The sequence below is a fragment of the Euphorbia lathyris genome, chromosome 9 (genome assembly GCF_963576675.1).
Source record: "Euphorbia lathyris chromosome 9, ddEupLath1.1, whole genome shotgun sequence".
Lineage (NCBI taxonomy): Eukaryota > Viridiplantae > Streptophyta > Magnoliopsida > Malpighiales > Euphorbiaceae > Euphorbia > Euphorbia lathyris.
In genome coordinates, this window is record NC_088918.1 from 21,404,842 (window position 1) to 21,421,250 (window position 16,409).

General features: G+C 36.7%; 1 protein-coding gene across 1 annotated transcript; it reads left to right on the forward strand.

Annotated features, from left to right (window-relative positions):
- Window positions 1-897: 897 nt before the first annotated feature.
- LOC136205220 (sodium/hydrogen exchanger 1-like) lies at window positions 898-5,841 on the forward strand. The gene is made up of 14 exons (XM_065995722.1): window positions 898-1,186; window positions 1,272-1,390; window positions 1,768-1,865; window positions 2,017-2,076; window positions 2,162-2,208; window positions 2,304-2,498; window positions 2,772-2,818; window positions 3,436-3,502; window positions 3,787-3,887; window positions 4,424-4,525; window positions 4,655-4,793; window positions 4,880-4,942; window positions 5,025-5,108; window positions 5,200-5,841. Exons 1-14 carry the CDS (start codon window positions 1,007-1,009, stop codon window positions 5,533-5,535), a joined length of 1,638 nt encoding a protein of 545 aa, XP_065851794.1. The 5' UTR covers window positions 898-1,006; the 3' UTR covers window positions 5,536-5,841.
- Window positions 5,842-16,409: the final 10,568 nt, after the last annotated feature.

Consider the following 16,409-nt stretch of genomic DNA (forward strand, 5'->3'; position numbering starts at 1 on the left):
GAAAAAATGGGACAAACCGAACACAAGCCGGGGTAGCCACAAAGAAGGAGACTAACCGGAGTTACCAAACTGAGAAACTGACCACACAGACGGGCCGGAGATACAGAGGCGAGGCCGGGAGAAGAAAGACGGCGGCGAACGGAGCAGCCACGCGCCGGCGAGTGGGCGGCGCGTCGGACTTAAGATCGGCGCGTGAGGTCTACGCGCGGCCTTTCTGGTTTGCCGGAGTTGAGCGACCCGACAGATCGGCGGCAGAGAAATCCAATGGAGGGGGCGGTGAGATGAACGGAGGTGTTTGAAAAAACGACTTCCAACCCGGACCGACCTTTACCGTTCAAACTCAGAGAAACAACTTCCTAAGCCAAAATGCTTGGCTCTGATACCATGTAACCACACAAGGGTTATTTGAAAGTGTTTTCTTATTAAGTCTAAAGGTATTACAAGTATATATATATATATATATATATATATACAAACAACCATTAATACTCAACTACTTACTTCCCAACTACTTACTTAAATGCTAGCTACTAACTATATCTAATTAATATTGTAACAAATTGATATCCACGCTCCTACTTTTTCCTTCACATCACATGCAAGTGTATCACAATTCCAAATTTTATTCTTAACATATGATGAAAAAAAAAAAAAGCACAGGGAACAATTAGTATTTCTTTTTTATTCTTAATTATCTGTGACATATTTCGGGACAAATTGGACCTTTTCCAAAAAAAGCAACTTTCGAATAAAAAAAACAAACAAACTACTTGGCTGGATTTTATAAAGTCAGCTGGAAGATTGCAGCGATTTAAAATAGTACTAGCTATAGACAATCAAAGCTGTTTATAACTACCAGTCTTCCCTCCAGTCCAGGCCTCTATTTGAAACATTTTGTTCATTAACAATAACTGAAAACACTGAGTGATTCAGAATCTCAGTTCAGCTTCTTCATCATTAAACCCAAATCTCAGTGAATGCAAAATTCAACGAAATTCTCCAAAAAATGGCTTCCAATGAAACAATTCCACAAATCTTACAACTGCAAGATTCATCCTCCTTCCTCAGTACCACCACTATAATTGCCCTCTGCGTTTTCTTTACTCTTCTCTGTGCTTGTATAATTATCGGTCACCTTCTTGAAGAGAACCGCTGGGCAAATGAATCTATTACTGCTCTTATTTTGGTGCGTAATGACACTTCCTTGATGTTGTTTTTCTTTTTCTTTTTTTGGTTGGTTATATGTCTGCTGTTTACTTGGTTTTGTACAGGGACTCTGTGCTGGTGCGGTGGTTTTGCTGATTAATAAATGGCAACATTCGAACTTATTAGATTTTAGTGAGGATTTGTTCTTCCTTTACTTGCTTCCTCCAATCATTTTCAATGCTGGGTAATCATCTCTTTTCTGCCTTAGTATGAATTTTGATTGATTGCTGGGTTGAGGTTTGAATTTTAGGTCTATATAATTGGAATTTGCAGATATAACGGAATTTATGGAAATTGAAAAACTTAAATATCAGTATTTGAGAAGGAAATACAGTTTTCAATCATTGTTTCCTCCTTTAATTTGAATTGGTGATCTTGTTATTGGCGAGATGAGATCTGGTTTTAATGTGTTTGATATGTTGTCTCACAGGAAAATTTGTCACATGTTTTTTTCTTTTTTTTTTTCTGTATCTGTGTTGTGTAGTACTTGGTAGTTGCTGCAATGAATTCAGATTTGTATAGTATTGACTACGTATCTTAGTCTCCAAAATTTGATTTCAGATTTCAGGTGAAGAAAAAGCAGTTTTTCAAGAATTTCACAATAATCTTGTTGTTTGGGATTCTTGGCACGGTAATCTCATTCTGCCTCATATCACTAGGTAAGCTTCATTTATATTATTGTCTTCTACAGTTGTGATTCATCATTTTCAACTTCTACACCAATAAGTTATATTCAAAGAATTTTTTTCATGCATTTTTCAGTCTACATTGTTAAAAGAGACTCAGTCTAACCAGTTGATAATTTTGTAGGTGCTTTTGTGCTTTTCAAGAGAATTGGTGTTTCCACTCTGACTATTCAAGACTTCCTAGGTTATTTAACTATTACCAGTGATTTTTTTCTTTCCCTTAGTTAGATTTAACAGATGCTTAGACCTTGAAGCTTCTATATTTGCAGCTATTGGTGCCATATTGTCGGCCACTGATTCAGTTTGCACATTACAGGTACATCTGAAAAAGCTATATGTTAGTGCAAATACGAGTTTGTGTATAACAATTAAACTGTGACACTAATACGTGATATTTTTCTTGTTTTAAAGATTCTGAGTCAAGATGAAACACCATTTCTTTACAGCATAGTGTTTGGTGAAGGAGTAGTAAATGATGCTACCTCTATTGTGCTTTACAATGCAGTTGAATCACTAAACGCCAGCAACATCGATGCCACTACAGCTTTAAAGTTATTGGGAAACTTTCTTTACCTCTTCTTCACCAGTACTGCTCTTGGTATAGTAGTAAGTCATTTGGTTTACTTATATTCTAGTTGGATACTTTGTGCTTCTATTTCGGCATCCTAAAACTGAACTTCCATCAAAGAATGTACATGAACATTTTCAGTACGACATTAATGTAAGAAATGAACCCTCTCTGCTGCTTAAAGTAATGTTCTAGTTGCTCATCTCACAATTGAAAACAGTAGCATCTTGGGGCTCTTTTTTTTTTGGCTTTTCAGATATGAAGTAGTGTTTGTTAGTAAGGTCTAATTTCCTTTTGTTGCAATGTTTCAGGTGGGTCTTTTAAGCGCTTTTATCATAAAAACACTTTACTTTGGAAGGTAAAGTGTTCTTACTTCTTTGTTCCGGAAATTAAGGTTCCTCTTCCTCTTTATAGTTGCTCGTTCTTCTAATTTCCGGAACTGCTTTTGCTGTAATGTCCCTCTCTAACTTTAAATGTTCAAGCTTAGAGAGTAAGTGAAAAATTAAATGGAATATATATTGGATATTTCTGCAGAAAGAGTTGAACTTCCAATAGATTAGAAGCAATGAAGATTTAGATAAATGAAGTCAAAATAAGTAGAGCTGGAAGAATTACGTGCTTAAATTTCAATTATGTGGAACCAAGGTTGGTTTATAATTGCTGTTGCACCTTTGGCTTGTATCCTAGTGAATTCATGAATTTGTTTAGCTTAGACAGTTTCTTGGAACTAATCATGTCCATAGTTGAAGAAAGATTTTGCAGAAAACAGGGTTCAAAGTTTGATTAAACAGCTATGAATAGTTCTAGTTTCTTCTGAAAATTTACCTGTTGAAATTGAAAAACATTAGGTACTCTCTAGATCATGTTGTTAATGTTATAGAACCTCAACTTTAGCGAGGGTGTAGTGTAACATTTAGTTGTGTTCATGTTGGCCTTCCATATTGCATCCTGATATTGTTGCTCTCTGATTAACAGGCATTCCACTGATCGGGAAGTTGCACTTATGATGCTCATGGCTTATATTTCATACCTAATTGCTGAGGTACCAAATCTTATCCTTGCGGAAAATATTAGATTCGGTTTGAGTTTAGTCTTTTAAGGGAAAGGGTACACAAATGGTGTTCTACTGTAGAACCATTGGAGCAAAATGCCTTCATTTCAACAATGTCAACTTGATCATACATGTATAACAAGTTTAAATTGCTTATTTTAGAAATGAAATCTCTGACAGAAAAAAAAGGATATGGAAGATGTCACTTCAGTAAAATATTATTCCACTTCCAAAGCATCATTTGCTGAAAATGTGAATTTTCTTTCCTCTTGCAGCTTTTAAATCTCAGCGGGATTCTGACAATTTTCTTCTGTGGTATTGTAATGTCACACTACACATGGCACAACGTAACTGAAAGCTCACGGATAACTACCAAGTGAGTATCCTCTTCCATGATCTCTCTCTCTCTTTTTCCATTTTCCTTGGAACTTCAAAGGTGAACACATTTCACTGTTAAGGTTGGGGTTACTTAACAAGCTTCTGGAAAAGAATGATAAGGTAGCTTAAAGCAATGTGCGATTCTGTATTGAAGCGTGGCTTGTATATGTGGTAGAGTTTATTGTATTCAAAAAGTGGTGTTACTTACTTTTGTCCATCACTCTTTTACTACCATAGTCTTCATTGAGTAGTAAGCTATGAATTGATTGAAAAATAGTTCTTTCAAAATTCATAGGCATGCTCTGCTAGGTGCACACAGTGACACGGGTGCTACAATTTGTGATGCCTCTAATGGATGAATAGGGCCTGAAAAGTGTGGATTGATGTTATTTCAACCATGACCAAATTAAATTAATCCAGTTTTTAAGGAATGGATAACGGGATGATATTTATTTTTCTCATTTTATTTTATTAAGTTTCCTCAGGAAATGGTAAATGATTCTAGCTAAACTTCGTATTGGCTTCTAATTTCAGGCATGCATTTGCAACAATGTCATTTATTGCAGAAACTTTTATCTTCGTCTACGTTGGCATGGATGCCTTCGACATTGAGAGATGGAAAGGGAGCGATGCAAGGTAACTTTCATAATCTCAAAAAAATAGTTGAGGCCAGTAGTTTATTAGCACTGGTACTCACTATAGCTAAGTAACTAAATTATGTTGATGAATGTCGCCATTTAACTTGTTTTTGTTTTCATTATCCAGTGTAGGCGAATCAATTGCAATCAGTTCGACATTGTTTGCATTAGTGTTAGTGGGAAGGGCTGCATTTGTTTTTCCTATAGCAAATATTAGGAACTGTTTTAAGAAGAGAGGAAGCACAAAGATTGAATTCAAACAACAGGTGCTAATCGCAAAACCCGAGCAATAGCCGTTGTTACATGGTTCTAATCTAATCAAAATTTTACTAACCATTAATTGAAACCACAGTTCATCATGTGGTGGGCGGGACTAATGAGAGGTGCAGTTACTATTGCTTTATCATTTAACCAGGTATGTTATCATATTTCTGCTTCACTTGATTAAGGTATTTGATTCTAAGATTAACATTGGCTTATTCAATCTGCGATTACAGTTTAAGAACTCCGCAACAGTCAGTTCTGCCGATTCTTCATTGATGTCCACGTGCACCATAATCGTTGTTCTATTCAGTACCATTGTAAGTTCTGTTTCCCTGAAAGCTGTAACAGGAAATTACTCTTTGTTCTATATGGTATGTACATATGAGAATTCTGCTTAATCGGTAATAGGTCTGCGGCTCTGTAACGAAACCTCTAATCGAAGCACTGCTGTTGAGGAATAGAAAGCCAATGGTTTCAGATGCAACTGATAATGCAAGTCTGGAAGATCTAAGGCTACTTTTCATTGAAAGCGTTGATCCAAGTGAGGAAGAAAACAATCAAATAGCCCCAAAGGCAAGCAACTTAAGGTTGCTAATGAGGAATCCTACGACAACAGTGCACTACTTCTGGAGAAAATTTGATGACAAATTCATGAGGCCCGTGTTCGGTGGCCGGGGATTCGTGCCATTCGTACCAAGTTCACCAACAGGAGCAGCTGATGACAATACCTTAATTGAAAAGTAAACCAAGCATCATAACGGCCAATTAGTAGTGAGACCTACAAAGACTTGCATGTCCTAAATAGTGTCTCTCTTGTTGGGTTCATGGTCAAGTGCATTTGGGGGCATAAATGGGGGCCTCCCAAATTGGAGGCATGTGCAGTTGGGCATTATGCCCAACTACGGTTTGGAAGTATTATATTTACTTTGTCCAAATTTGTTTATTTTTTTTCAAATTGGAATAATTACTTTCCTATTTTAATAAGAAGTCATGTACAAATCAATTTAGGAAGTTCTGTTTTTTTTAATGTAAAATCGAATTAAGTGAGTCTCTCCCTATTGGAGTGAATTACGTCTTCTCCCTTGAGAAGTTTGTCTGTGTTTCAATTTAGGAGCTCCGAGCACCTAGTTCTCTATAAAGCTTCACCGACCGACTAATACACCGAAACCTAGATCCCATGGATAAGGGAAAAGGACTCATGGACGCTTATGCGCATCTACGACTTGAGGATGAACAAGAAGATATATTGGTGCTCGGGGATGAACACACTGCCACATAGACAATAATGGCAATTTCACTTCGTGGTTGGCCAGTTTCTCAACGATAAAACCATCCACTTTGATTCAATGCGAAATACCTTGGCTTTAATATGGAGACTAGTGAAGGGTGTTACAGTGGCAGATACTGAAGTAGAAGGGAGATATGTTTTCCAATTCTATCATGAACTTGATTCCAAAAGAGTCCTCAACAATGGCAGATACTGAAGTAGATGGTCTAATGTTCAAGAACTCCCAGCGACAGTCCAAGCTGCCAAAATGGAATAGTGTGAACTAATAATGAATTTGTCAGACTTACCAGTGGGATTTCGGATGTAGGAAACTTACAAGGCTATAGGGAATCGCATTGGAAAATTCCTAGATTCGGACCTAATGAATTTCTTTGGTCTGCATATGACCTTTTTGCGTATTAAGGTATCCATTGACATACAGAAACCCCTCAAGTGTGGGTAAAAAACTAAACAAAGTGGAGGACCTTAGATGCGGGTAACTTTCCGCTATGAACCCCTGTATGGGTTTTGTTTTTCAGTGGCATTATAGGTCATTCAGTTAAATTCTTCCCTGTCTTATTTGATATGCCAGATACCAATGTTGAACGACAGTATGGAGCTTTTTTTATGGGCCCTCTGTGCAAAGCCACATCTCAGGTTGGTAGAGAATGGCTTCGTGATCCATCAGTTGAAGAGAACAATCTTTGAAGGGAAGGCTCGTATCATATGGGGCCGGATAAAGAAAATTGCAACACTAGCAACCAGCTAATACCTCCCAAGCATTCAGGAGCTTTACTTTAGAAGGATAACGCTAGCAACAAAGCAGTTAAGATAGTCAATAGGGATCAAGGTCAAGGACTTTGTGATTACAGTGAAGAGGGCCTTATAATGGATCCTAATCACCCCAGAACTGAAAACGAGGGCATGGAATATGACACAGACACTTGGTTAAAAAACATGGTTAAAAAACAGATCAATGGATATGGAGGGACCTGAGACTCAGGCCCGTCCATCTCAATGAGTCTCCTAAGCTAGAACTGTCGTGGGTTGGCCAATCCACGAACAGTTAGTATTCTATTGGATCTCATCGAGGTCCATAAGCCCATGATAGTTTTCTTGATGAAAACTATGATAAAAAAAATCCCTTCCTCTTTTGTAAGCCTTATGGCTATTGATTAATTTATTCCATTATTATTTCATTCAAAAAAAATTATAATTTCATGTCCTAAATTATAATTATAATTACAATAACATACCTAAATCATTAAAAATGACTCATGAGTCAAATAAGAAACCATAAGTCAAATTTAGGACTTCACAAAATAATTTATGGCAAGGAAAGAAGCTATTGAATTCGCGTTACATAGAATTAAAACAAGTAATTTTAAATATCAAAATAATTGTCTGGACTATTTTAAAGTAGGCCTTTTATTAGTATTAGAAACAAAATAATTACTTTTAACAGTTCAGAACAACATAGCTTTTCATTTTCAGAAATTTTTAACATAAACATGTATTTCATTTGTAAGATAGTATGGTGATACAGTAAAACTTCTATATAGGAATACGTTTGGGACCGGACAATTTGTATAACAATTGGGAGGTTATTCTTATATAGAGTTTGGTATCAAAAAAAAAAAAATCAACACTTAAAGTTTATAAATTTAATGTTTAGCATATCAAGTCTACGAGTTTTATTTTCAATACCTAAAGAATTGGAAGAGTTTTGAGTTTAGTTTCCAATACATAAAAAAAAAGAGTTTTATCGGAAAATGGTAAGAATTTATAGTTAAAGTTGGAATTTGTGTGCCAACTCATATTTAATCTCAATAATTTTTAAATTTTTTAATAAATTTTGTTTAAATCCTTAATACATATATACATTATTTACATAATTATTCCTATATAGAGGTATAGTTTCTAAAGGTGGGACTTGGATTATGTATAACAATTAACATTTGGGAGGTTATTCTTATTTATAACCGGCCCAAGTTGGGACCGAAATTTTTTATAACAAATTGGAGGTTATTCTTATATAGAGTATTCCTATATAGAGGTTTTACTGTATAAGAAAGACATTTGGCGTGGTAAAAAAAATGCAGGTGAAATTCCCTCCACATAAAAAATGACAAAACTCAAACTGAACTCAATAAACATAAAAAAAAATAGTTGTATCTAAAAAATCACCAAATAGATTAGATTTAGAATTACTCACCGAAAAGCAATAATCATCTCTTATCTGCCTAAGCTCATAAATCTGTTAGCAAAACATTCATAATTAACAACAGATGCATTAACAAGAAATATTAATTGTTGCAAAAACCCATAGCCCTTTATGAAAACATACATCAGCCTATTAAAATACCAAAAAGTGTTATGAACCATAATTGTTTCAATCCATATAACAGAGATGATATTAAGTAAATCAAACAAATAATTATAATTTATTTACTTAAGAGATGAGATATATAGAGATTGAACCAATTATTTAAATTAAGGACAACTGCAAATTGGCAATGCAGTTGTTGTATGAAACTCAAATTATAGTTTCGAATCACAGATTCAAAGATAAAGAATGAAGAAAAGATAGATTATATGATGAAAACCATGAATAATAAATATCTAGCGATGAAGACCGAACCGATAATGATGAAGACAAAGCAAAGATTTCGAATGAGAGGATTACTGACTAAGAGTAAAGAAGAGAGGAAGGAATCGAATGAAGAACACAAGAAATAATTGATGAAGAGATGAAAGGATCGTGGTGAGTAAGGTGAGAGTTGAGAAGAACCGAACAATGTCAATATAGGCAGATGTTCTCTTTCTTTTAGTTTTGGCTTAAGGTGTTATTTAGTGCTTTCCATTCAAAAACTTATTATTTGATCTCCTGATTTATTATTCGGTCACATTTGGCTCCTTAACTATCCTAATCGATGAAATTTCACCCAATTTTGATGGAAACTTGATAAAAACCGTTATCCCTCTGATATTTTGACATATGGACTTGACACGTTGTACGTTTTAAATTTTATTTGTCATATGAATTTTTTTTATGTGAAAACAATTAATTAATTAGAAAAATAAAAAAATAAAAACCAATTCCCATACATTTGCTGCTGGTATATGTTTGTGGGCCCATATGTATAGTGTTATGATGGTTGACGTAATACTTTGTTACCAATTATAGCATCTCATGAATGTCTTTTGTTGGTATATGTTTATGGACCCGTAATGATAGTTGACGTGTAATGATGATTGACGTAATCTATTAGTGTAAGTTGCAACATCTCATACATGGTATATGTTAGTGGGCCTTTATTAATAGCGTAATGATGGTTGATGTGTAATAATTAACTTAATTCGAAACTGAAAAATTAACTATATATATATATATATATATATAATTTTGATTATACACATTATATTTCTAGTTCAATTTGAATCTTAAGCTTCAATTTTTTTTATATAATTACGTCCATTTACAAGATTCAATATTGCTCAAACACACGTTAACCCCTCACCCAATTAAAAAAACATTGACATGACAATTTAATTAAATATTTTACTTTTATAAATCTCGCTAATATTAAAAATATACTTTTTATATTTAAAATATTAGAATTATTTTTTTTATCTATTCTTTCTCCCTACTTTGTAATTTTAATAAAATATAATTTTGATATTTTTTTAAATATAACATTTATACTTTAATCTAATATTTTATTGTAAATTTTTATACAGCTATTAATATTAATGTGAATGGAGGAAAAGGTGAAGGAAAGGAAAAAGAATGATAAAATAGTAATTCAATAAAGAATAGGATCGGACTTAAAAAACGATGATGTTGCAAGTTGATTAATCAATTATTTTTACTGGATGTGCACTTTAGTGTGAGGTCACTCATAAAGTGGTGTATATTACTCCATTTGTTTGTTTAAGGAAAATGCACACAAATTAAGAATCGTAATTAAAGTTAATATTTTATAGAAAAAATGATAGAACCCTTATTAATTTTGGAGCCCGTTTAATGTTCTAGGATCATATAAAAAAATCTGGTTGTAAAACACAGAGAGTAAAATGAGACAAATTTTGGTCCCTGGATGGTGGCAAAGAGGCCCGCTAGACGTAGGAATCAACCTGCAGTGGTTCACAATCGTCCTCCTGATATCAACACAAATTCTAAGTCCCTTTCTCCTAAAGCTACTGTTATTCCAAATGTCAAGGAGAAGCCTGTCCTGAAAGCTAGAAAGGAGACTGGGGTTTCTTCAGTAGCCTTGCCTGGGTCTAGATTTGGGGCCCTGATGATTGAGGAAGTTCAAGAGTCGGACCAAGATGAGAATCATATGGATCAGAGTATTCCAGGATTGGAGTCTGTAGATCCAGTCGAGAAGGTGGTTGAATCTGTGAACCCGCTTTTTGTCTCTAAGGATGAAGCCCAGGGGGGGACCCTGACCCTTGCAGCTAGAAGGATGAAGAAATCAAATGAGGTTAGTATTCATGTTCCTGGTATTGATCCTGGGATTGGGAAATCTATGGGAGTTAATAAAACTAATATGAAAAAGCTTAAAGGAAAACAAAAAAGTGGCCTTAACACTTTGGTGTTTCCAGATAAGAGGGGGCCTGGGGGTACCTCGGTAAGGCTCTCAAGAGCCCCTAGTAAATACCTGGCTTAGGGTAGGGGTGTGGTCAGTTTTCCTCCTTTCTATGGATTTGTTATTTTGGAATGTTAGGGGTGCGGCTAGCAAGGCTACCCGTATCCATATTAATGATCTTATTAAGCAGTTTAATCCATCTTGTTTTGCTCTTTTGGAAACTAAGATTAGTGGTGAGAAAGCAGATGAGGTGGTTAAGAAGTTTAAGAACTGGCACTGTGTTAGATCAGAGGCAACTGGCCGGGCTGGGGGGATTTGGCTTTTTTGGAGGCCAGATCGGATTCATTTTGATATTCTTAGCATGGATAAGCAGTTCATTCATTGTAAAGTGAGTATTTCCGGCAATACTCCCTTTTTTATTACCCTTGTGTATGCTGACCCTATCTTGTCTAATCGAAAACGGCTCTGGGAGGTTCTCTATTCTATGAGTGTCAGCATTTCGGAGCCCTGGTTTGTGGCGGGTGACTTTAACGATATCGCCTTTATGAGTGATCAGAGAGGGGGATCCAATCATTATGTTAATCGCTGTTTGCATCACAAGAATAGTATGGATTTATGTGGGCTTTCCGATCTGGGGGCTTCTGGTCATAAATTCACTTGGAAGCGTAATAATACTTTTGTTCGATTGGACAAAGTCTACGCTAATGTTTTAGCTCTAACTTCCTTCCTCGAGTGCTCTGTGTTGAACCTCCCGTTCCGTCATTCGAATCATTGTCCTATTTTGTTTAGACTTTTGAGAGGTAAGCATCCTAGGGGTAAGAGACCGTTCCGGTATCAGTTGGCTTGGGAGTCCCATCCTAAGTTTAAAGAGTTCATTTATGAGAGTTGGAGACCTCATTCGTATGTACTGCAAGCTGCTGAAGGGTTCAGGAATAAGGTGCAGGGGTGGAATAGGAATGTGTTTGGGCATATTATCAGAAGGAAGAACAAGTTATTAAAGAGGATGGAGGGCATTCAACGCAGGTTGGAGGGGAGGTTTGATCATAGCCTTGAGGGCCTCCTCAGAACCCTTCAGAAGGAGCTGGAGGCTGTGCTTAGGCAGGAGGAGTTCCTTTGGTTCCAGAAGTCTCGAAAGTCCTGTATTAGAGATGGGGATCGTAATACCAAATACTTCCATCTCTCTACCCTGATCAGAAGGCAGAGAAATAGAATTGAGGCCATTAAGGATTCTAATGGTGATTGGGTTTATGAAGATGAGGTTATTCGGAACTTAGCCCTGGATTTCTACAGAGAGCTGTTCAAAGAGGAACCTGTTCTTTTGGAGAGGGCTCACTCTATTGCTACATTTCCTTTAATCAGTGAGGATTGTAGTCAGGAGGCCTTTCAACCTATTTCCCGAAAAGAGATTGACCAAGCTATCTTCAGCATTGGGGCTTCTAAAGCTCCTGGGATTGATGGTCTTCCGGCGGGCTTTTACCATAAGCATTGGGATGTCGTGAAGGAAGGCATCTATAATTTTGTCTTGGGGGTGTTCAGTGGTTCGAAGGATATTGAGCTGGTTAATAGAACCCTCCTGGTTCTGATTCCTAAGATTGATAAGCCTTCTTCCTTTTTGCATATGAGACCTATCAGTCTTTGTAATGTTCTTTACAAAACTGTTACAAAGATTGTGGCTAATAGAATCTATGACATTCTTCCTGCGATCATTTGTCAGAATCAGGGTAGCTTTGTGCCTGGTAGACAAATGATGGATAATGTGGTCATCGCCCAAGAGATGGTCCACACGATGAAGATTAGGAAGGGGAGGAAAGGCATTGTGGCTCTAAAGCTGGATTTAGAGAAGGCCTATGATCGAATTAATTGGGATTTCTTGATGGAGAGCCTTGAGAGAGCTAGAATCCCGGACAGCTGGAGAAGTTTAATTAAGGTATGTATTTCTTCTCCTGTGTTTCAAGTTATGGTCAATGGGGATATGTCGGAGGAATTTTCCCAGGGCAGAGGAATCCGTCAGGGGGATCCTATGAGCCCTTTCCTTTTTGTTATTGCTATGGAGAGGCTCTCTCACCTGATTCAGGATGCGATTGATAATGGGAGTTTCCACCCTGTGGCGATCAACAGCTTCTGTCCCTAGGTGACTCACTTATTCTTTGCAGATGATGTCCTTATCTTTCTTGAGGGTAATGAGGAGCAGTTGAGAGTCATTATGGATATTCTGGATTGTTTTTGTTCGGCCTCTGGGCAGAAGCTTAATATCCAAAAATCTAGGATGATGTGCTCTAAGAATATGAATCAGAGAGTCTGTAAGAGATTAAGTGATCTCTCAGGTATTCCTCTTACTGATTCTCTTGGGAAGTATCTGGGCGTTCCCCTCCACAGTGAGCGTGTGTCTAAAGGCTCCTTCAAAGAGACTTTGGATAAAGCTAATTCGAAGTGTGCCACTTGGAAAGCCAAGACTCCGTCTCTCGCTGGCCGCCTCATGTTAATTCAATCTGTTAATTGTGTTGCTCCCAATCACATCATGCAGGCTTGTAAGCTTCCGGATCCCGTGCTTAATGATCTTGATAAGATTAACCGTAGGTTCCCGTGGGGGGAAGCTGCGGAGGGCAGGAAGATCCATCTTGTGCCTTCGAGTGAGGTTTGCCAGCCTAAAAATTCTGGGGGTCTGGGTATTAGGAAAGCAAAGGACAATAATAAAGTTTTATTAATGAAACTCCTTTGGCGTATGTGGCAAAACCCCTCCTCTCTTTGGGTTCGCCTCCTTTGTGGTAAGTATCGGAAAGATAAAATCTTCGGGGGCCCGAAAGAGAGAGTTGCTAATTGTTCCTTCCTCTGGAAAGGACTTAGTGCTGTGTTTGATGAGTTTTGCTCGGGAGTTGGCCTGGAGGTGGGGAATGGTAAGTCCATTAGTTTCTGATTTGATAACTGGATTGGGGATAAACCGTTAATTGAGGTGTGTTCTTCCCCCCCCCCTAGTGATATACGCAACTGGAGGATTGCCGATGTGGTTGACTCGGAAGGGGACTGGATCTGGTCAAAGTTTGATACTTTCTTTAGCCTTGAGACTCTCCTTAGAATGCGGGGAGTGAAGGTGAGTAATCAAGAGGAAGACTTGGATAGGCACTGCTGGGCGCTGACTAACAATGGAGTTTATTCTTGCAAATCGGCCTTTGAAGCTTTCTCTCTCTTTAGATCTGATCCTCCCTCGAATGTGTGGAAGTCGATTTGGACCCTTAAAGTTCCTTTCCGTATTAGGAGTTTCCTGTGGCTGGACGTTAAGGACAGGCTTCTTACTAATTCGAATAGGCACAGAATGCACTTAGCTGATTCTGGAGCTTGTAGTAGATGCAGAGGCCATGTTGAGACTTTGTGCCATGCTCTTAGAGATTGCTCTAATAGTAAAGAGGTTTGGAGGAAAATTCTCCCACACCATATTTTCTCTTCCTTCATGGCACATTCTGAGGTCGACTGGTTCTCTGATGGTGTTAGAGGAAAGTTGCTTCCATACATGGAGCATGGTGACATTTTCTTTGCTATTATCTGTCACCAAGTTTGGAAATGGAGAAACGAGGAGATTTTTGGAGATAAAACTGTTTTTATGACAAACTTAGCTGATTTCTTCTCGAAAAAACTTTTTCTCTATTATCGATAGTTTCAAAGGAGAGTCCCTTGCCATAGCCTCTCAGTGTTGTGATGTCCATCTCGTGGGATGGAGCAGGCCAAGAGAGGGGGTTGTGAAGCTGAATACTGATCGTTCCTGCCTCAGTAACGGTAAGATTACGGCTGGAGGTGTGCTTAGAGATGCAGGGGGTGCCTGGCTTTCTGGGTTCTCCCAGAATTTAGGGTTGGGTTCTTCCTTTTCTGCGGAGCTCTGGGCTATTCTTACTGGAATCAATCTTGCTAAAAGGCTGGGTGTTAAGAGGCTCTCAGTGGAGTCTGATAATTTGAAAGCAATCAAAATGATTTCTGAGAATCATTCTATGGGTCTTAACAGTCGCAACCTCATCAAAGCTATTAAAAGGCTTTGCTCCTCCTTTGAGTTCGTAGAGTTCAGACACATTTTTAGAGAGCAGAATCGTGTTGCTGATCGCTTGGCGGCGGCGGGCCATGAAGGGACGTTAGGCGTTACTACCCTTCATGTTTCCCCTAGTTTCATCTCTCCTCTTCTCTTAGAAGATAGGATTGGGGTTAGCTTCCCTAGGCTAATTCCTGGGTAGTTTGTTGTTGTTCGTTTTTTTTTTCCTTTTCTACCAAAAAAAAAATGTTAAAAAACACACAAAATTTAGGGTTAATTAAAAAAAAACTCTTATGGTTTCACGAATTCACAAATTAGTACATGTGATTTTTTTGCCCCAAAAATAACCAAATGGGTTGCTCCGTTAGCAAAATCAAGGCAACGCCTTGACACAATTAAATTACTAAAGTGAGAAAGGATAATTTTGTAAATGATTTTTTACACATTTTAATAGGTAAAATTAATTTATATATATATTTATTTTTTTCTCTCTCCTCCACATTCTTATTCATCATTTTGATTAATTAACACGATAAAATATCTATTAAAAATTGTCATTTTGTTGCCATTTGGCATAACCTTAGATGTATTACTTTGTTGAGATACCCTTTTCTTCTGTGCTACTCACATGTTAATTATTTATTTCATGGGAATAAACGAATAGCAGTTTTAGATTTTAAAAGAGTCCAAATCAAGAATGAGAAAATCAATTAACCAATGTGACAGATGCGGACGCAATCGAGTTAAGACACGACAACCACTTTTTTTAACATGCAATGAAAAATCAAATCAATCAGGAAGTTGATTGGAAATTGGATACCTATTAATGGCAGAAGGTAACTTGGTATACATAGCTAAATTAATCCTAATGGGAATTAATAATACACATAAAACACATGAGATTAGAGCATAAAAACTTATGAAAAATATAAACATATATGAATAGTTATTCAAAACATCAGGATTGTGTGGATTGTACTGATGTAATGTTATGCAATTTTGATTTTTTTTCTAAATGATATTTAACTCTAAGAAAAGGGAAAAAGAAACTTTCAATTTGATTATGAAACCAACAAAATAAGATAAAAGGATTCATTTTTAACAAAACATTGATTTACCTCTTCAGTTCAAGAAGTGGGAATGACACATTAACACCTACGATCTGAGTGTAGATTGAGAATTTGAGAGAAGTTCATCAACACCATGAGAAGAACCGGATTTGATGTATAATTACCACAACCGATACTAACAAATCTAAATATGGAAGAGAACAAAACTCAATAAGATAAAGAAATGGAAAACAACAACTCTGAAAATCTTGGAATGCATATAAAAGATGTAGAAATCATTTGGTAAAATATTCCAATAATATGTTTACCATGTAAGGTTGTGTAAAAATATCCAAAAATCACATAAGGAATCATATAAAAGCAAATACAAGCTCACTTGTACCAAACACATGCACTAAACATGGAGAACTAAAATATACCTTATTTATATAACTAAAAAACGACGCTTAATTATCTTCTTGAGGATTGCTAAACAGGAATCCATGAAGATTCACCATTTTCACTAAAATAAGAGTTCATAATGAAACTAAAATAAAATAAGAAGCATAGATACTTAGGAATTGAAGACTGATTAGGAAATGTAAAGTGATTGCGTCTAGATCCTTCCGATTCATTGACCTAATAGACCATTCGAAATAGTTTTAGGATAGTTTCAGCATATTCCTCGATGACATGTC